The following is a 20,915-nucleotide window of genomic DNA, read 5'->3' as shown; positions in this document are numbered from 1 at the left end:
AAGATTTTTTTTTAAAAGTCAGGGAAATTATCAGGTTGGTATTGTGTAAACACTAAGGAGTTTTAAGCACTTAAAAACCTTGTGCTGCAGAACAGGGTAAAAAAAACAGGCACAAAATTATTTGTATTTATACACTGTACAGAAGCTTTGCATATAAATGAATTTATATTCATTTGTTAAAAAAATCCTGAAGACAGAAAGGGTGAAAATTGGAGTCGAAAGTGTGTTTATGGCCAAGCCTTCTTCCTAAATGTTTTTAGCAAACTGTCTTCAGTAACCCAAAAAAGCATTCAAGTTGGTCCAAAAAGCTTTGTTAAAGATCTTAATACCTGTTAATCAGCCTACCACATGTACAGAACTACTTTCTCCCTCTTGCCTATGATTTAGTATGTCTGCTGCATTGGAGATTTATCCTTACTAACTTAACAACCGATCATACTCCAACGTGACAGTTTTAGCTGCAGCTCGTTTCCTTCATATTTTGGGGAAGTTTGAAATGCATATTTAACAGTCAACATGAAAACCAGGGGGATGTAACCATAGATATACACCTGTAATATACAATAAATTATTCTTTCTCCATGTTTTTTACTGTAACAGATAAAAAAAATATCTTGTTAAGAGTATAAGAAAATATGAGATTTCATATATCTATATACCTTCAACCTCAAAGAGAACAGATAGTAACCAACTATTTTTTTTTTAATACATTTTAATTATTTAACTTCAACCCTTAACTCTTCCTCTTTAAGTACTACAAAAAGGTTGCTGCAACACCGAACTGAAGGCCCTGGTTTGGTCTGTCACCACGCTGCAGCAGAAGTGGGATGCAGTAGTTCAGCTCAACCCGTGCAAATCCTCCTAAGCTCATGGCGAGTCCTGCCCCGTAAGAGAGTCGCATGTCCCGTATGAGGGTCTGGAGGTTTTCTTTGTAGTCGTCCGCTGGGGGAAAGAAGCACAAAATCAATTACTAATGCTTTGAAAATGAGCAGCAGTAGGAATGACAAATTATGCAATCTACTATAGATACTCATTAAATGAAGCACTCTTAAATAGACTCCACACAAAAATTAAAACAAACCAAGCTATTTTCAAAATAAACAAACAAGCACAAAATTTAATTTGCTCTTACTCATGACAAAGTCCCCAATGTTTCCTGTATTTACAAAACCATGTAGTCTGAACTTCTCACTGATGGAACCACCCCGTGAAAGTAGAGGTAGAGGGATGTAGGCATGTAGTGCTGCAGCCCAAAACATCTGTGGGAAGATGGGAAGAGTTATACATAACTATTTAGCCATATATGTGTGCAGCAATAACACAATATTATAAAAATCACCTTATGGTTCATTTGTTGCTGTTTGCTTATGGATTTTATGTTAAGATGCAACATAAACTGGCAAACTGTAAACTATAGAATGGCCGCACACTTTACCTTGTTTGAAATATCCAGATACTTTTGAGAAATTAGGCTCATCAACAGTGTTCAGAACATAGTACACTACAAGATGCTGCATGCTACAATTTTAAATTGGTATAATTTTTCTTTTTAGGTCAATGCAGATACTGTATTTAAGGCATAGATCACTCTGAATGGTTACTTCTCTATACAGACATTCCTCAGTCTTCACCAAAAGCCAACTTTTAAAAACAATAATAATAAAGAAAAATAAAGAAACCCAGGATAGTCAAATGTTTTTTTTACAAAAAATGTCAAGCCTCTTTTATATCAGACCCTAAACAAAATATTACACATTTCAAAATTTGAACCACAACAGACACATGTGAAGTGAACCACAACTAACTAAAATCTTTATTTAATATTTGACAATACTAATAATTCTTACTTATCAAATTGAAGAGTGTCTGTATAGTTATTAGTCGGTAATATAGGAATAAAACTTTTACATTTCTACTTTCCACTCTGTGCAAAAACTATTACATACCAAGAATGGAAAGTTTCAAGGGATTTGCTTCTCTACTTCAACCATCAGTTTCATTTTACTGTTGTGCAGATGAAACAAAATATCAAAGGAGGCAAATGTTTCCTATATACCAGCTTCACTTTTATAAAATGTTTTTTTTGTGTTTTTTATATCAACTTGTCTGTTTACTCAAGACAGTGTACCTGGCACTTAGACATACAGAAACAAAATGCAAATATACATCCACACCCTTATTCACTCACATACATACATAGAAAATCACATATTAATATATTCACATTAACACACATCCATTCAATCCCTCACTCTCATTCATTTGATTTCAATTTCATTCACATACTCACACTCTCAACTTGGTCTCTCTGAAAAACAAGACAAGACACATTGCAAAGGGAAAGACAAAGACAAAATAGAAATCACAATCAAGTTTCCTTATCTACCTCTGCCCCAAGAGAACACCCGTCGCTGTGTGGTCCAACTCCTGCCATCTCGAAGCCTCTAAGATTCATGGGGCCACCGAGCATGAAGCGGTCTGTAATGCAGTGGGTTTTGTTGTTCCTCAGTGGCAGAAGGTGGCCTGCCTGTAGTGACCCTTGGATGACCTGTTAAAAGCAATCTTCATGTATTTTTTTTCTTCTTTTTAAAAGGTTGTCATGCTTGAATGATGTGTTTCTTATTTTCCCTTCTTACAAAGAGGTGTCCAGACATTATTTCAAATCACAGGTAATGAACACTGCTTAAGATCTTTGGTTTAACAACTAAAAAATACAGTAAATAAATACCAATGTTTCCTATGATAACAAATTAAACTTCCCAACATAAAACATGACTGTACTGAAACAAAAGAGCAACACTGCTTGTATAATAAATAGCTAAATAATGTCAATGAATCTGAAAATTTCATCAGAATTTACTGTATTCCTTTTTATGCTATCAAATATACATATTCTTGTATAGAGAGATAGAAAGAGACATAAACAGACAGATAGATGTAGATTTTGAACTTACAAGTTCTTTTGTCACTGGAACATTCACTTGCATATCTAGTTCATTCTTCAAGAAGCCAATATCTCCTCCTAGACCTGCCAATTCATTCTGGAAAATAATTACACAACTTGAGGGATAATAAAATAAGGCAAGTTCTACTGTAGATATGGCTTTGTTGCTTTGATATAAGCCTTTCTGATTAACTTTGTACTCTATCTTAAAATACCATTTAAATACTGGTAGCTACATGAAATTTGTTTATGATTCATCTATAAATTAATACATTTCACATTATGTCTATTTTAGAATTATAATAGTACAAAATCACCTATTTACAAAATTAAAGACATAGTTCACAGCAAATTGCAAACAACTTCTCTTATAAAAAGAAAAAAAAAAAAGTTTCCTACCTTTAAAGTAAAGGTGACTCCATCAGTTGGGAAAACCAAATCATCTCTCTTATCAACATTCAGCTCATGACGGAGGGAGGACTTGAGGGAGTGGCCAGCTTGTTCCCTCACAGCAAAGGCAGTGGACCGAGACAGACAGGAGAGGTGACGCCAGCAACCTTCAAGAATGAGTTTCTGTTGTACCTATTTAATAATTTTGGAAGAAAAAGATTTATAACATGTCATGTAAACCAAACCATTCACTACATTATCATGTTTGCTATTACAAAGTTTAGTGTAGCTTTTTACATTACAATAATCACATGCACACAAACAGCCCACTGGGAACAAGCTTTCTGAACAACTTACATTTGGTGCAGAGTTGAAAGCAAGATTAAGTAATGCTCCACGGTCTAGTTCTCTGAAGCCAGACCATGGAGCTTCTGACCCTTGTTGATAAAGACTTGCAGTTAGCCTGGAAATCAAGACTTATAATAATTAATATTAATTTCAATCCTTTGTATGTAGGGACATGTACTGTCCTGTATGAATTTTGTTGCACATAGCTGTGCTCATGTGCTCACCCATCAAAGAGTCAATTAGTAGGGCCAACATGACCTCACCTAATTTCTTCATCCCATGAATTTTGGGGAAATAAGTTTTTTTAAGCTATTAATGTGAATACTATTATTATTATTAACATTATGATTATAATAACATTGCTGAATTACTAAAAGCAATAAAAAATATAGGAAAATAGTAGTAATGAACTCTATAGTGACAAAGTAATCTGTAAACACAATCAGTAACCTAACATCACAATGGACTTGGCATGTATGTTATGCCATCCCAGTACAAGTTTACATACAGCTATGGACTAGGAGTGAAGATAAATTTTGAAGAAATAAGTCTGAATTAAGAAGTTAACCAGCTATACCTGGCAGAATACTAAGAGATCTAAAAAAAAAAAAAAAAAAAATGAAAGATTAACTTGAACCAATGAAAACAATAAATATATAATGATATCTGTTTCTTAACAAATTATTTGCACCAAGTTTCTTCTAGGGATAGGAATACAGTTGTTAGTTGCCCTAGTATGGCTAGTAATAAAAACCTAATAAGACTATCATTACTCTTGCATTAAACTGTGATCATAAAAAACAGATTACAGAAATAAAAACTCGCAGTAACTTACACAGTACTTGCTTCATTATGGAAAGGTTTTACAAATGTTGAATAGAAGGATGAACTCCTTTTGGTGCCGTGGGAATATTCAAGACTAAGCTCCTCCGCCCGGCCAAAGATGTTCTTCAGCATCCCTCCTGTGGTCACTGTCCCTTCATTGTTTCCCACACTGGTGTTGACCTTTGCACCCAGAAAGTTCACTTCCCGCACCTCAAAGGTTACCTGGAACATATGAATATATATATTGGATGTTCAAGTATATATATGTATATTTATGGATACCATTCACATGAATAATACCTGAAAACTGATAGAATCTTATTTACCACAGGCAGAAAAATTGTGAGTCATTATATAGGCACATGAATACATAAAAAGAATCACTAATTACAAAGTCTCTACTATCACTGACTTACTATTATAGCATAGCACACTATGCTATAATGAGATATACTTATTACCTGCAATAATATAACAATTGTCTATCAAGTTTGATTATGCAATCAGCAGTAAAATCTAAAAAAAAGAAAAAAGAAAAAAACTCACCTCAATTCCATCATCTCTAGCATCTGGCCCTTCATATGTATCAATAAAAACACCAACATCCTTGAAACATCCTAATTTTGCTAATCTTGATCTTGCTTCATGGATCTTTAGAATTACCTGAAAAACAAATGTTACACATTATTTTGACTACTGACTTCCTCTAGTTATTTCCTCTCTGTTTCCATAAAAAAGAAGTAACCTTTTCTTCATCTAATCTTCAACATTAACATTCACAGTCAGGAATGGCCTAACAAATACATACTGAGTAGAAGTCCTGGGCAGTGAAGACATCTCTGACGGTATTAATGACAATGTCGTCCTTTGTGCGCGCCAGCCCATCAACATGGACTCTTTGCACATGGGCCTGAAAAAGACAAATCAAAGACATATCATCCCATTATACCAGACTGTGAAAAAGTATCAATATCAAAATTATCTTTAAAAAATTACCCTTACATAAAGATCAGGATGGAATCCCAGATCACACTACAACTTTTATATTACCAAGGTATTTTCTCTTTTCTAACAATCTCTTTTTTCAATTACATACTAGTCCTACTCATGGGTCAGTGGGGTTGATCTTCCTGGAAAATCAATGTATGCATACTTGTAACTCTCTGACACTACCATTTTCAGAGTAAAATTGAACATTCTTAGCAAGCAAAGTTGTGCATTGTGGATTCAAACAACTCACTGGTAACCTGATATAAATTTCTGCAATAAGGCATGAGAATAAAATAAATGCATGCCTCCCCTTCTAAACTAGTTAGGGAGCAAAACAAGGAAGGATAGCTTACAGTCTCTTCATCGACTAAACAAAGAGCCACTTACTTGTCACTGTGAAATCATGCTTACAACCCACTGCCACCAGGGGTAGCATGTACATACATGCCATGCCCACTGTGAGTTGAGTTTATTAATTGTCTTTATACACAGATCACGTGAGGTCACAAGGTCAACAAATTGACTCCTTGGTGACTAAGCACTTGTAGAGAAATCTATGTGTAGAGACTTTTAATAAAACAAAACTACAGTGAGCATTGGGATAAGCATAATCAAAATATTTTTCAGGATTAATAACTTCCTTATCACTTCTATCAAATTAAATATAGACATGCTAAAAGGGTATTTTTCTTTTCACTAGCATAATTATTATTCAGATCAAAATTATTTACAAACATTAAGGGTGCTGGAGTCTATTTCCATAATGAGATAAAGCTAGCTGTGCAAATATTTGAAAAATGTACATCATGTAAACAAGCACAAAGACATTTTCAATATGAAATAACCGTAAAATTCAATCTTTTTCTGAATCTTTGCAAGCAAAAATGATGTAAAAGGGCTACAAGAAAACAAGAAATTCCACTTGAAACAAAAGAGGTAAAGAGAAGCAAAGTTACAGTATGACATGCAAAGCGACTGGATTGGGTTAGCATTCTGACCTGAGTATTCCTCAACTTCTTGTTCATAACCTGAGCTTTTTGCTCAGCCAGCCTTTCTCTAATACTCTTTAGTCTTTTTCTTAGTTCCTCTCTCTCTTCCTTGCTAATTTGCTGAAAGTGTAAGTAGACCTATCAGTCCGCAGTTTTTAAAATGCTAGAAGAACAGTACTCAACATTGGGAAGGAAGGTGTTGTACTAGGTAATGGAAATGCTGAACACTTAAATGGCATGGTGCCACTGTTCTTTACTACTTGGTAAAAGAAACACAACAGTCACATGACAGAATTAAGCTAATAATATGCAAATAATCAATGATACTCAGCAACCACTACTATCTTTAAACAAGAAAGGAAGGGGAATCAACATGAACAATACTTATAAGTTAGAAAATCCCAAAGACATCACTGCTAACACACCTAGTGACCCTGAAATGGACCTCATAGTTAGACCTATACTAGGAACCCACTCCTACCAAAGATTAATTAGAGGCTGATTTCAAAATAAACAATTTTCTGAAAAAAAAAAAAATCCAGGCACTAATACCTATGTATATTCCAGAACAACAGTGATCCAAAAGAACTCATAATTATCAAGAATATCACTAAATTAAAGAATGAGAGAGGAAAACAAAAAGACTAAATCCAATAAAGTTTTGTCATTGAATTAATTAGAAATAATCAAGTTATATTCCTATCACTTAGAAAAAATCAAAATTTAAAGTAAAATTATTACTAAACCACTAGTTACAAAATATACAAAAATTTATCTCTACTGAGAAAATTTAAGTAGAAGTTCTGTTTGTTTGTTTTTTTAATCAAAACTTCCAAGCCAGTGAGCATCAACAAAATACAGAATAGTAATGATTTAACTTGAACTTGGTGAATTATACTGTGATTTATATCTACCTTTCTTATATCACTACTGCATGCATAATATAACTATCTAACAAACTGTTCAAATCAACTACACTGAGCTATACTGTCTTCAATAGGGTTTCTATTTACAACCATTCATAATTTTAAACCCATTATTGAGATGTAAAGTGTTATTTTTTATATCAAAGAATACAAACAATATCTTAGAATTAAAAGTAACATACTATTAGTAATTTACAAAAAAATAAAAACACAAAATGGACAAAAAGTGACACCTACTGTCTTCTGTTCACGTGTAAAAAATGCCTAACATTAGTGAGCCACACAAAACCTATTAGTAATCCCAATGCATCTGTTAATAATCTTTTTTAATAATCTGTCATTATCATCACCACGGAAGGGGAAAAAAATGTAATAACATGTTAGTTACTTAAAACTTGTTATAAAATCTGGCAGAATAATTACCTTCATTGATTGGAAGTCTACTTTATGCCCATCGTGCTCTTCTTGTTCTGGACTCTGGAAAAAATTCAAAAGTCAGGAAAAATTTTTATAAGCCTTGTGAATATAGCAGTTATTTGCTTCAATGACTTAATAAAAATCTTATAGTAAGTTCATCAGTAATCAAAGAACTTAGAATCTCGCTTGTTTTCTAGTCTGTATCCCAGTCTCTCAGTGTGTCTCGCTGACTCACTGCCTCTCAGCATCTCCCTGACTACTGACTACATGGCTCTAAAACAAAATAACACAACCAATGTATCCATTATTCATATACTACACATGCTACTACACCCAATATAACATACACCACAAATCAACAGTAATCCTAACAAGGCCAGACGCAGCCCTCTAAACCCATAATAATCAAAGGGTACTTATCCTAACATCCTGTAACTTCTTGAGCAAAACTTAACCAGATCTAGATCTGTTTTATTTAACCAACTTGAACCAACTCTAAGCTATGCAGTTTGGTATATTTCTATTCTGCAATACTGTTCATATTTTTTCCAATATTTGCTACTGTTATTTTACTGACAGATATAGCTACAGTACTATATGTTTATAGTAACCATCGATAGTGATAGCATTGGTCCCGTAGTTGCAGAGGGCACATTATATCAAAGATATTAAAATGTAAAGAGAAAGAAAATACCACAAATAAAACATTTCTACACTGTAGCACCACAACACTCTGTAGTTACAGCAATGGCTATCTGGGAGAGTCAAACTCTACATCTATCATACATGTCTTTCTCTTTAACTTCTACTAGTGATAGGTCTGCTTTTGTGGCACAATAGCCCGGGGTATACAATTTTATGGACTGGTAAAGGGGTCTAGACAATGAGCAATGTTTTCCTTGAGAATTTATATAACTTACACAAACTCTATCATCTCAGGTCATACAAAGAAGGCAAGTCTGTAGACTTGGCATGGGAGAGTGGTAAACCAGCCCACTAAAACATCTGCTTTAACTTATGGGGAGCTGCAGGGGATAAAGGCCCCTTGCTATTACAAACTAGTGCAACTTTCATATAAATCTTTAGAAGAGACTACAATGGGTTTTATTAGACCCTTTTACTTGTATTTACATAAGCTGTATTCTAGCTTAATCTAAATGAAAGGTGCTGTGATCTCATGGCAAATATGATAATGGTACAGCATCGGCCAATTTCTACAGCCTCTGTGTTCAGCCTTAAAGAAGTGTCCGTACACCTCCAACACATATATTTTAGCAAGATTAAGAGATCTGCCTTGTTCCTTATCTGATTATACATTGACATGAGATGTACATGCTTTTTTTTGGGTGGAGGGGGGGGGGGTTAAAATATAAGTGACAGAGGTTTGCTGGTCTTTCCAAAAGCACCAATGCAAGAGCATCAATGCAAAATCATCAGTAGGTATAATGGCTGAGTCAAATGACCCAAGGTCAGTGGTGGATATCCAGGCCTCTACAAAATATTTACCCTCATTAGTAATATACATGATAATATGATTTGTTTCTCTCTTTGCTAAACATTCTCTATAGGACTGCATAACAGAATGGATACTGAGATATAATAAGGTTAAAACTATAATGAGCATAAAATAACAGACACAAAAAATAATGTACATAAATTAAATGTACCACAACAATCCCTTGTCAAATTCATTGCATTTATGTCTGTGCAGGTACGTCCAACAATACTATGGCTTTTTCTTCCTCCACTCTAGCAAAAGCAAACAAATCATTATCAGTTGTTGACCTCTCTAGCAACACATCTGCTGATAAGGAACCAGTCTGAACTCTCTCTTGCAGAATACGCATGGGGAAGGTATCTTGATCTTATCAAAACTCAAAGCACAGAGGACCTGTGTCACTTTTCCCAGACGAACTGCCTTTACTTTTTACCTACCAATTCCTATGATATACTCCATGCCCTCACTAATTATCAGGACCTGTACGGTTACCGTCCTTGATCAGCGCAGAATAAAGCTACTATAAATGAACACCGAAGATTACATGTAGCCTATTAATATCCTTGTGGTATTACCTTCGTACACCCATGAAATTAAACATGGTCGCCAACATCAGGCTCTGATACGGCACAGAAAAAAAAAAAAAATTGTTACTGAAAGTCCCAAATCCAGGATAACACGTGAACCCAAAATTCGAACTTAACCTTTCCTACCTTCTATTTACTCCCTAGACAGGAGGTAAGCCCCCCTGTACCCACCATTATTAATACTTCATGTGAACTTACAGAAAACACAACATTAAAAACTGTGGTTCTGTGAGGGTGTTGCAGACTTAGTCTCTGAGCAGTGACATGCAGAGGGTATTTTCTGTAATTTCCCGGTAAATATGAGGCCGCTGCAGATATACCTGTATTACTTCCTACTCTATTTTGTATGTTTTATAAGAGGGCAGTGTCCATTTCCCTCTATCTCAATGTGTCACACTTGGTAACATTAACCATCCTTATTATTAGTGTACCTTTTAGTGTGAGATACCATTTCTTGCTTAACAGGAGAAGCATAAGTATAAAGCTACATGCAGAAGTATAACCATCATCCTTTAAGTATATTCTTGATGCTGTCAATTGTATAATAATCTGACCTATTACTTAAAAGGCAACAACAAAAGTTGACCTAAATAAAGCAGCCTATGGAGCCTCACCGTGTCTGGACTTGCCTTACCATGAATAGCCCATGACATCATACAGAAACCTTCTAAACTCCTCTCGCCTTCCCTGGAAAACAAGGCTCGTAAAACATGGCGTTGGGACACTGATAATAAAGCTTCTAGGTAATTGTACCATTCCTCCTTACATCCTCTTATGTAAGAAAATCACTGCAAGGGGAGGTCTTGGGAGAGGGTCTTCATCCCGTCAACACGTCCCCCTTCATCTTCCCCTTCTATTTACACCCCTTAGTTGACCCCATTCCTCGCCTCCCATTAGCCTGACAGCTCCCCCAGGACTTCAAGCGCGATCTTCCAGTCAGCAACAAGGTCTTACTTTTGCGTGCACGGTTCCCATTTTGATGTTTCATGCGTTTTTTGCCTCACTTGTCCTCCTCCTCTTGTTGTTTTCCTCGCCTCCCCGGCCCGGCCACTCGACACCGTTGCCAGTGCTGAGGGCTACGGACCCTTCGAGCACTATCTTCATTTCCTCGCTTTTCATTGTATTTTTTGGTAGATTTTGCTCTTTATTTTCCTTTTGAGATAGTTATGATTAGGTTCTTTAGGTGTGGTTGTCTCTGTGTCTGTCTATTTTGTTTGTTTTTCATTATGTTTATTAGTTTGTGTTTGTCTTTCCAAGCTGGCAACGATTATTATTATAATTCGAGAGAAAATTTTATGCATTTGAGGTATATTTCGTAATTACACCACCTATGACTTTTTAATTCTATCAGCCTCTATGATAATCATTATAAATACTGGTATATATACTTGTGTAAACGACTGACAGGAGATTTATAGAGTTTGTATTTGGGCATTTCTGGGCGTGGCGGGCTGTTCAATTAATGCTGTCAACACCCACGCAATTATCGCCACACAGTCCTTCATGTCCAGATACATGGTGTGTGCATGCACGTGAATATGTTGTGTATAAGAAATGTATGCGTATACACACTCCCACATGCACGTGTGTGTGTGTGTGTGTGTGTGTGTGTGTGTGTGTGTGTGTGTGTGTGTGTGTGTGTGTGTGTGTGTGTGTGTGTGTGTGTGTGTGTGTGTGTGTGTGTGTGTGTGTGTGTGTGTGTGTGTGTGTGTGTGTGTGTTTTCTTACCTGGGTGTTTCAGTACTGTAGAAGAGCTAAAGTCAGGGAGTCCCATCTGTTATATCTAAATTATAATTAAGTTATTTTTAATTGATGCACAATTTTGGCACACAAAACCTTATCATGAGTTCTTCTTTGAGTTCCAGAAGACCTTAACTAACTTCTCTCTTCCTGTTACATGTTTTTTATTGAATTATCATTTTCATTTCTCAAATGTGAATCTCTAAATGCGTGTTTTCACTAGTATCATTTGTATTTCAAGAGAGCGTAAAGGGCGGTTTCTATATTATCATAATTATTACTGTTCATTATTACTGTTATTATTATCATTACTACTACTACTTCTACTTTTAATATTACTATCATAACTTTTATTATCATCATTATCATATTTATCATTACTATAGTTATTTTTATCATTATTGTTTTATTTTTGTTATTATTATCATTATTGTTATTACTGTTATTATCATCATTATCATCAATTATTGTTGTTATTATCAGCATTATTGATATCATCATTATTATTATTATTATCAGTATTATTACCATCATTATAATTATTATTACCAGTATTTTATTATCATGATTATTTTCATTATTTCATTGTTATTATTATTGTTACTGTTATTATTATTGTTACTGTTGTTATTATTGTCATTATTGTTATTATTATCATTATTATCATTATTGATATTTATAGTTACTATTATCCTTTTATCATCATCGTTATTATGATCATTAGCATCACTGTTTTCATCATCTTCATTAACTTTACCATAAATATAATCATTATCATTGTTGTTAATATTATTATCATTGTCGTCTTCATTATTTTCCTCTGTTAAATTGCACTTGTAAAAGCTGCAATTCCCAAGGAATCCTGCCAGCTCATCCACAGAGCAGATTTTGATCAATATCATCCAGTAAACAAAATGGGCGGACATGGAGATTTGGTCCGGATGAGTCATTAATAATAAGGGGAAAATGGGAAGCAAGATGTGGTGTAAGAGCTGTTCTTGGAGAATTTGTCCTATATCAAGCATTGGAAAGCCTGAATCTTGAAAGGGATGTTCAGCTACGGAGTAGAATTGCTTTCACTTTTTATCAACATGAATATATGTGGAATGCCAACGGCCGAGTGACGTCCTGTGCACAGCCTAGTTATGGTGCTCTTTAGGTCTTTACAGTGGTAACCCTTTAAATAACCTAATAGTGATCCTTTGCCCTTCCCTTCCAGTGGTCCATATTCAGTCGTTCCAATAGTGACCCTTCGCTGGTGATCCTGCTCTCAGCCCTTCCATTCTACCTTTCAAGTCAGATTTTTCCGATGGTGTCTCTATGACTCTTTCTAATGATATTATCAAGCCTTTTCAAGGGCGCCCCTTCGGCTCTCCCAGTAGTGCCCCTCAATCCTTCCAATGGATTCCCCTGCCTTTCCAACAGTGCCCCCCACCCCCCCGACCCCTTCCAATGACGTCCCTTGGCATTTCCTCATATCTCACAGTTGACTTCATGAGACACATATGACTAAAGTTGGTTGACGACGAAAGCACAAACAATCGTTCTTAGGTCCTTTACATGGATGTGGAATTCCTTAAAGTTTGATGACTTTAACTATACAACCGTTACTCCTTAGGACCCTCTTCTCTTGGAGCCTTAAGCAAGCGCTTTTATTGTTTAATGGTTAACCCAGTAGTAGGATAGCCATTGATCTTGACAAATGTCTGGCTGGTCATCTCTGCCTTCTTGCAACAAGAGGATCCTACAGCGATATATCTATCTATATATATGTGTGTGTGTGTGTGTGTGTGTGTGTGTGTGTGTGTGTGTGTGTGTGTGTGTGTGTGTGTGTGTGTGTGTGTGTGTGTATGTGTGTGTGTATGTATGTATGTATATATATGTATATATGTGTGTATATATATATATATATATATATATATATATATATATATTTACCAGTCTTGCATTAAAGCACGTGAATTCATTTCCTCTCTTCAAAAGTACCTGGCAATAATACAAATATGTTTTCTAATATTGTAAATGAATATATCGTAACTGAATATTAAGATACTATATAACTAATCACTGTTTCGACCTTTTTTCTTTCTTTCTTTCTTTTCTGTTAGGACAGCTCTTACGTTCAACCTTTGACTTTGACTTTCAGAGGAATTTATAACTTCAGGAGAGCCCTACGAATTTCTTCACGTCTCTGAGAAATGACACATATCCAAGAAGCGGATCAAAATTATATAGTTAACTTCTCTGCCATCGATAGGCACTTGTGAGGCCAAATATTAGCCCATACAGTTAAAACTTCGCAGTCCACATCTCTGTTTGAATTACACAGTAAACCGGAGAAAAAAATATACTCTTCCGTATTCAAAGGATCAAAAGCTTATTTTCCTTGGGAGAAAGAAGTGTATGTAGTGGGCCTCTGTGCTCTATATATAATTACTAACAAAACACTCTTTCTTTCATATGAAATAAATAAATATTTACTATATAGGAAATTATTTATATAAATCATATATTACAATTTGACATTACATGTTTTACGGATAAGTTGGAAGATATTGGAGCGATTTTCTTTAATACCTGACAAATGAACTGTAATGATACTAATACTTTTCTTTGGAATTCGTTGACGCAGAACTAAGCCTTGGTGAAGGCCACTGTCCAAAATGTTCACAATTTTATTTATCTAATATCAAATAAAATATTAAAGCTTTGCGCGTATATATGTTCATCAGTTGAGCTGCTCCCATCTTTCTTTTCTTAAGGTGTTTCTATACTAAAATCTGAAGATATTCATTGACTGCTCTTCAGTTACAATGATTTACACACAACCATCGGTGCTATGGCAAGATAATCCCAATGTGAGAAATACATGAATATAACAAATGTTAGAACGAAATGTACAGTGCATGGTAAATAAAACAATTTGGATAGACACCTGATTGCAGCAACAGGTTGCTGATTAAATGAAAATATTTACGCAAACGATAATCGCTGATAAGGGGTTTTACAATGCTGAGCGAATGTGTTCATGACAGAGCAACTGTAATATGACAGTGGCGAAAATATGGGGAAATCTCACATGTTCTTAATTAGTCATGTAGTACATGCATGCACCCTGTGGGTTTCTTCCTTGAGCAATGACAGTCACGAGGGAAGATTAGGCAGCGCATGGCAAGGTAGGATAGGTTGACCTTGTATAGAAAGGTCAGAGGTAACAGTCCTGTACAGCTGTTCCTAAGTAAACATACTGGCACAATGTTGTCATGAGAGATGTGGCACTGGTCTGTTTGAACTGCCTTGGCATGGCTGTCTGGCACTGAAATGGACACCAATAAAGTGTTCTTGTGTAGAGATGATTATCGAGCAACTGCAACCACATCAATGGCGCATCGAAAGCAATAGAAGGAAAGGGATGGAATGAGAGATTGTTTCAGCGACTGTCATTTTCTATGAAAATTAATATATACTTTTGAATCATTAGTTATTACGCATTGATGACGATACTCCTTGAGGTCAACGTATTGTAGAGATAAAGACGCAACAAGAAAGGCGAAGGTAGACAACGCGCAATGAACCAAGAAATAGAATCGCATAGAATTCACAAATATACAGCTCACATTTCATAGAATAGAATCTAAAAATTAAGGATACAGGCTAAAATCCCAACACAATAGAACAGAATAGTGTCGCAAATCCTCGCACCGGAGACTAAGCGACCAGCACCTTGTAAACATGTCCTTCAGTTCGTTGTGGGAAAATGACAGTGAGTTTTTTTTTTACCGATTTTTTACCCACCAGGGATCCTCTCCGTTGGATTAGAGTTTAAGGAAGTCTTGTTCATGGTTCAGGGAACGTGTAGGAATTTTGATATTAAAGTCTGAGATTGGTGAATGCAGGAACTAATAGGTTTCTTTTCATTGATGTTTTGATCTGCTTTTTTGGGGGAGTGAAATGTAATGACGAGGTGGGGATGTTTGGTTGTTTGTTTGTGTGTGGGGATTAGTGGTGAAGTCTTGATGGGGGAGACGTGTTTATTAATCATCTTTTGATCTGTAAGTTATAAAAGTAAAAAAAAAAAAATATGAAATAGTTTGTCAATTAATGGATTTGCTGTTGGTCATGAATGTTCCATATTGATTTATAGAGTATAGCAAGTTTTGAACATTAACAAATTATTTTCATGTTGCATTTTAGTTAAAGGGTAGGGTTGAAAAACATTGCATTCATGTCTGAAGGAGCTGTATTGTTTCTATAATGATACTGAAAATGTATTCCTCAGTAACATGTATAGGATGTCAAACACATACTCAAATTAATACGTGTATGAACAGGCCTTCGAAGAAGACTCTGAAGTAAAAGGTAAAGCAGTAGTTATATATCTGGAGCTGTTTTCTACTTTTCATCAAACATTGCATGCCATTATAACTGTGTCTTAAACACAAGGAGGAGTATGCTGTTTATCATGGTTATGTTTTGAGTGAATGAAAGCATCCCTGTGAAATAGAACTTTCACGTCAGGTCAGCTTAAAACTAACCAAGGAGACCTTCCCTTATGATCATATGGGTCTGTCTAACCTAACCGTACCTAACCTTAATCAGGCTAACTCATATTAATCGACTTTACTAATACTATAGAAGTTTGGTTGACATTGTAGGAGGATGAACTGACTTGATCCCAAAATTAAGAGTACATCAGATTCATTGGTGTATCTGAATTCCTGAATGTGTAGTAGATATATATAGTACTTGTTTATATAGTAACTATTAGTGCTTACATCTCACAACTTACAAAGAATTAGGATATACCTCAGTCCTTGTGATGCAGTGCAGATCGCAAAAGTATCAGTGCATGGGATCTGCTCCTCTACGAAAAAATGGGAAACAGTCAGTGTATTTGGAAGGCTTGGGAATCTGTAGATATTTTTTCTGTGATTATTAATCTGAGCTTACACAAGGTATTATGCAGAGTGTAAACTTAAATTATTATGATAAGAGGATCATATCTGACTTCCTTGTTCCTCTGATGTTAACCCAATGCCGCTGGGGAAAATGAACAAAAAAGGGGGAAAATGTTGTGACTATTTTCTATATTTTTTGTGAAATGTCTGCCCATAGATGGTTCTGCTAGTGCTTAGCCATAAAGGAGTCAATTAGTAGACCTTGTGACCATAGGTGATTTGAAATGGCAGGAAAAACATATTTTTTCTTAGTGCTATGAATATCGATGGTGTTATTCTTATTATAAATATTATAATTATTATAATGTTTTTTTAACATTAGTAACAGCAAAATAAGATAACGTCAAATATTTCGTAAATCAAAGAAAAGGGTTAACGGGCGAGACAGGCAGTACTCGTAACTGGCTCATTGGTGACTTTGTACAAGTGTAGCCATCTATGTGTAAAAATAATCCGACAAGTACTCACAGTGGGCATAGCATGTCCGTACATGTCATACCCGTTGGCATTGGGTTAAGAAAGTAAATAACAACTGCCTTTGTTTAATAGAAGTAAAAGCACTATTTTCATAATTTGAGAATGAACCTAGTTTGCCTTTTCATTGAATTAAACAAAGAAAATACAATTAATGTTAGGCAATCACAAGGCTGGATAATAGCCAATAAAAATGTGAAGAAAAAAGCTATGGGAATGAGTACAGCCCTATTTGACAGACCAAATTAATCCACTGGATCTGGATGCTTCGCTGCCAAAATACGGGCATGAGGCTTACTTGAGCGGCCACTTTTATGGATATGCGGCTTATAGGCTGGGCACACACAAACACTCGTATAGTGTGCCTCCCCTTTGCAACTTTCTCTTATTCTGCTTCAGCATTTTTAGTATTTTTGCCCTTTTCCAGATGGTAGTAAACTTTTCCTTGCACAGACTCCATATCATCTCTCTAGGTACAGTGTGATAACAATAACTAACATTTTGTTATTTGTCATTTATTAATTTTTTCATAATATTGAATTTTCTGTAATACAATCTGCACCACCAGTCACACTGGCCAGGAATAGGATCCTGAGCATGGAAGTAGCATCCCCTCTGGAGCTGCCTCTGTTCCAGTCATGGCTCACGGACACTACTTTCCACGCTTGTATATTGATGGAAATAATGCAATAGCCCCTTCCTAAATGCTAAATGAGTCTAATCAACCTTCAAAAGCTTTGTGCACTAATAGAGAGTTGTTCCTGTCACCCGAGCCTTCAGCAGAAATGCTCACGGTGGCTAGTTCGCATCAACCCAACCCACAAACAGATTTTCCCTTGACAGTATGTTTTTGTTACCTGCACCTCAAGCCAAATTTTTTCATGACATTAGGTCATGTCATCCGGATCGTAGGGGTTAAATATCCACCCTCCCATTAGAAATAGTTGTCTCAGTAATTTCTAGATAACAGTTTGAACACATTCAATACAACATTGTTTTTCCAATTGAATGTTGACATTAAGAAATATAAACCCATGGCTTGCAGGACTGGCACACTCACAATTACTCATGTGTAGGGACAAGACTTCATGCCTCCCCTTTGCAGTGTTATTTTCTCTTTTTCTACATAAGTGCTTTTAGCTTTTTTACCATTTCCAATGTCTACATTTGTCATTTTATTTACATTATCCATATGGCAATAGACTGTTATCCTTGCACAGGCTCCGTATAATCTCTCCAGGTAGTTCATAACTCAGTGAAATAATAACATCAGCAAGTAACATTTTGTTGTTTTTGTCTCTTTTACTTCAATTTTTAAATTTTCTGTGGACAGGTATTGGATCAATAGAGTAGAGCTGATGCCAACAGGGGCACATAGCTGCATTCATCTTCCAATTGCACCCCATGATCTGATGCAAGGACCTGTTGTAAAAGGCATCAAGATGCAGCTCCAAGGCACAAGATAGCATCCAGGTTTCACTTCCATAAAGAAAAACTGGTAGTATCAGGGCTCTGAAGACACTTAACTTGGTCCTGTTGCACAGGTACTCCAAGTGCTCTTGTTGATTGAGTTCATGGCACTTGCTGCAAGGCCAATCTGTCTATGTAGTTACTGGTCTGACAGAGTTATGGACTATACACTACCAAGGTATGTAAAGCTCTAAGTGACCTTGATATCCTTGCCACGAGCATGCATCAACTGAATGGGTTCTCCTAACAGGCCCCCAAAATCCTGGATCATGGTCTTGGTCTAGGAGACTCTAGACCCAAGAGCTTTGCCTCATTGTTAATTGCATCAAGCAGTGCTACCAGGGTTTCCAGGGACTTGAAGGAATAGCAACATCATAATTAAACTCAAGTATGGTGACCTTGACATTGCATAGTGTTGCTCCACAGTGACTTTGGTTAATAGCTCTTTCCGTTATCCAGTTCATGCAAGTGTTGGAAACTGTTGGTGGGAGAATGCAGCCTTGCCTCACTACTGAATTAACAGGAGAGAAGCTCAACAGGCCCCCACCATACTTTCCAGAAGCTGTATACAGGCTTGCCATTAATCTGATAATCCTTTTTAGAATTCCCCTAAGTCTCAGGATCTCTCAGAGGGATTCTCAAAGCACCTTCTTGAGGGTAATATAAGCTGTGAGCAACGTAGGACCAAACTCACAACTGCATTCCACAGTAATTCAAAGTGCTTGGATATGGTCTATTGTGCTCTTTCTAGAAGTAAATCCAGATTGCTCTGGTCTCATTCCTTAGTAGATGGTCTTAGATCCATCTTGGAAGAATGTGAGCAAGAACCTCGCCTGGTATGCTGAGCAGTGTGATCCCATGGTAGTTGCTACAGTCACAATGATCCCCTTTCCCCCTCTAGAGAGGGATAACCACACCCCTCAGCAGGTCAGGGGAAATGGCTGCCAAATGGCAGCCAGGACAGCATGCAAACCTTGTGCCATAGTTTCACCATCAGCCTTTGTTAGTTCAACAGGGATGCTACATATGCCTCCTGGTATACTACCCTTAGAGATTGCCTCCCTAACCTCAGTCAGGATAGGAGGTTCTTTGCCCATGGGTGTCCTACTAACTGCTGGATGGTCAATCTGGTACAAAGTATTCAGCCGAATGTTCCTGAACCCCAACATGATCTGAGATAATCTGTCCATCCTCTGAGTGGACTACAGTTGTCTCTGAGGAGGGCTTGGAGTTCAGTTTCCTCAGGGCTTGGTAGGCAGAGCGAAGGTCATTTACTAAGGAATGGCTATCAACCTCCTCAGCAAGATTCCTGATATACTGTTCCTTGTCCCTTCTCAACAGCTTCTGAGTCCTATGTACCAAGGAATGTTGCAAATCATGGTAGCCATTCAGGTGAGCCATGTGACTCACATCTGTGGCCTTCAGCATCTCCTGTAAGATGAAGTTCTGCCTTGATCTAGGGTGTTCTCCAATGGACTCCTGAGCTGTGTCAAGTGCTTCACACTTGAAGAAGTTCCACAGAGCTAAAGGATCCATCAGGATTCGTGTACTGCAAATTGATCAGAGATGGCTGCAGAGAACTTCCAGGCACCCCCCCTCCCCCCCTCAGTCTGTCCAGATGAAAAACCCTAAACTGGAATAACAGCTGAGGATGGCTAAGGCTACCCTCTGGTGATGGTGACCATCACTCCGGCCCTACCAGTAGTAGGTGTAACCACCCACACTGATCATGCTGCTGCTAGTTCTCCACCTCCAAGAGGTGCTATTCTTATTATTGACAATGTTCATTATTGCAGTGTTATTAATGAAACTTATAGCAATATAAGACAAAAATATTTCCAAATATCAAGGAAAAGAGTAAACAGTGAGATAGGTCATACATTGGTGAGTAAGCATTTGTTTAGCCATCTATGTGTAAATACAATTTATAAACTAAACTTGTACATGCCATCCATGGCAGTATTTGGGGATTTTGGTAACATTCTGACCCATGCCTAACATATTTCACATAACTCAGGTAAGCTTAGCCCTCTGTGCTGGGATGGCATAAAATACATGCCAGGTCCACTGTGATTTTAGTTTACTAATTGTGTTTACACATAAATTACTCCACAAGTACTTATACATTACCATAGTGCTGTATGCCCTTTGATGTTTAGCATATTTATTGGTTTAAAACATTTGATGCTCCACAAGAACCTAATCACCAAAAAGTCAATTACTAATTTTAGCTATCCAATCTGGTTACCCTTTTTCTTGATTTTTATTTATTAGTTGATACTACATGTGTATCATTCTAAGCTAGCTTTAATAAATGCTAAATGATGCCACACTTGTTGGTAATAACACTTTGCATAAA

General features: G+C 36.4%; 2 protein-coding genes across 6 annotated transcripts in view; one reads left to right on the top strand and one right to left on the bottom strand.

The window, feature by feature from the left end:
- Window positions 1-114: 114 nt before the first annotated feature.
- LOC125031207 (sorting and assembly machinery component 50 homolog) lies at window positions 115-10,971 on the bottom strand. Of its 2 annotated transcripts, XM_047621822.1 has the most exons (12): window positions 10,869-10,971; window positions 7,836-7,889; window positions 6,496-6,606; window positions 5,316-5,417; window positions 5,054-5,170; window positions 4,518-4,729; window positions 3,692-3,797; window positions 3,344-3,526; window positions 2,955-3,041; window positions 2,387-2,548; window positions 1,133-1,259; window positions 115-942 (listed from the first exon to the last, which is right to left on the bottom strand). In XM_047621822.1, exons 1-12 carry the CDS (start codon window positions 10,887-10,889, stop codon window positions 755-757), a joined length of 1,470 nt encoding a protein of 489 aa, XP_047477778.1. In that variant the 5' UTR covers window positions 10,890-10,971; the 3' UTR covers window positions 115-754. The 2 variants fall into 2 exon arrangements, with proteins under 2 accessions (XP_047477778.1, XP_047477779.1); XM_047621823.1 differs by lacking the exon at window positions 6,496-6,606.
- A 3,838-nt stretch (window positions 10,972-14,809) lies between these two features.
- LOC125031250 (autophagy-related protein 13-like) overlaps window positions 14,810-20,915 on the top strand; it is a 15,082-nt gene continuing 8,976 nt past the window's right edge. The window contains exon 1 of one of the 4 annotated variants that reach the window (XM_047621904.1): window positions 14,810-14,830. The gene's annotated coding sequence lies outside the window, so the exon portion shown is untranslated. Of the gene's footprint in view, window positions 14,831-15,359; window positions 15,418-15,812; window positions 16,014-17,536; window positions 17,560-20,915 lie in introns of those variants that run through there. The other 3 variants (XM_047621902.1, XM_047621901.1, XM_047621903.1) reach the window with 3 other exon arrangements.

Source organism: Penaeus chinensis, chromosome 12 (genome assembly GCF_019202785.1).
Source record: "Penaeus chinensis breed Huanghai No. 1 chromosome 12, ASM1920278v2, whole genome shotgun sequence".
NCBI lineage: Eukaryota > Metazoa > Arthropoda > Malacostraca > Decapoda > Penaeidae > Penaeus > Penaeus chinensis.
This window is presented reverse-complemented; position numbering and strand designations above follow the sequence as displayed.

Excerpts from the sequence above, each read along its gene's own strand:
- LOC125031207 (XM_047621822.1), bottom strand. The coding sequence starts at position 10,889 with ATGGGAACCGTGCACGCAAAA. Across the intron at positions 4,730-5,053 it reads CTAGAGATGATGGAATTGAG|GTAACCTTTGAGGTGCGGGA; the intron begins GTGAGTTTTTTT and ends CATATGTTCCAG. Across the intron at positions 2,549-2,954 it reads TTCCAGTGACAAAAGAACTT|GTCATCCAAGGGTCACTACA; the intron begins GTAAGTTCAAAA and ends TGCTTTTAACAG.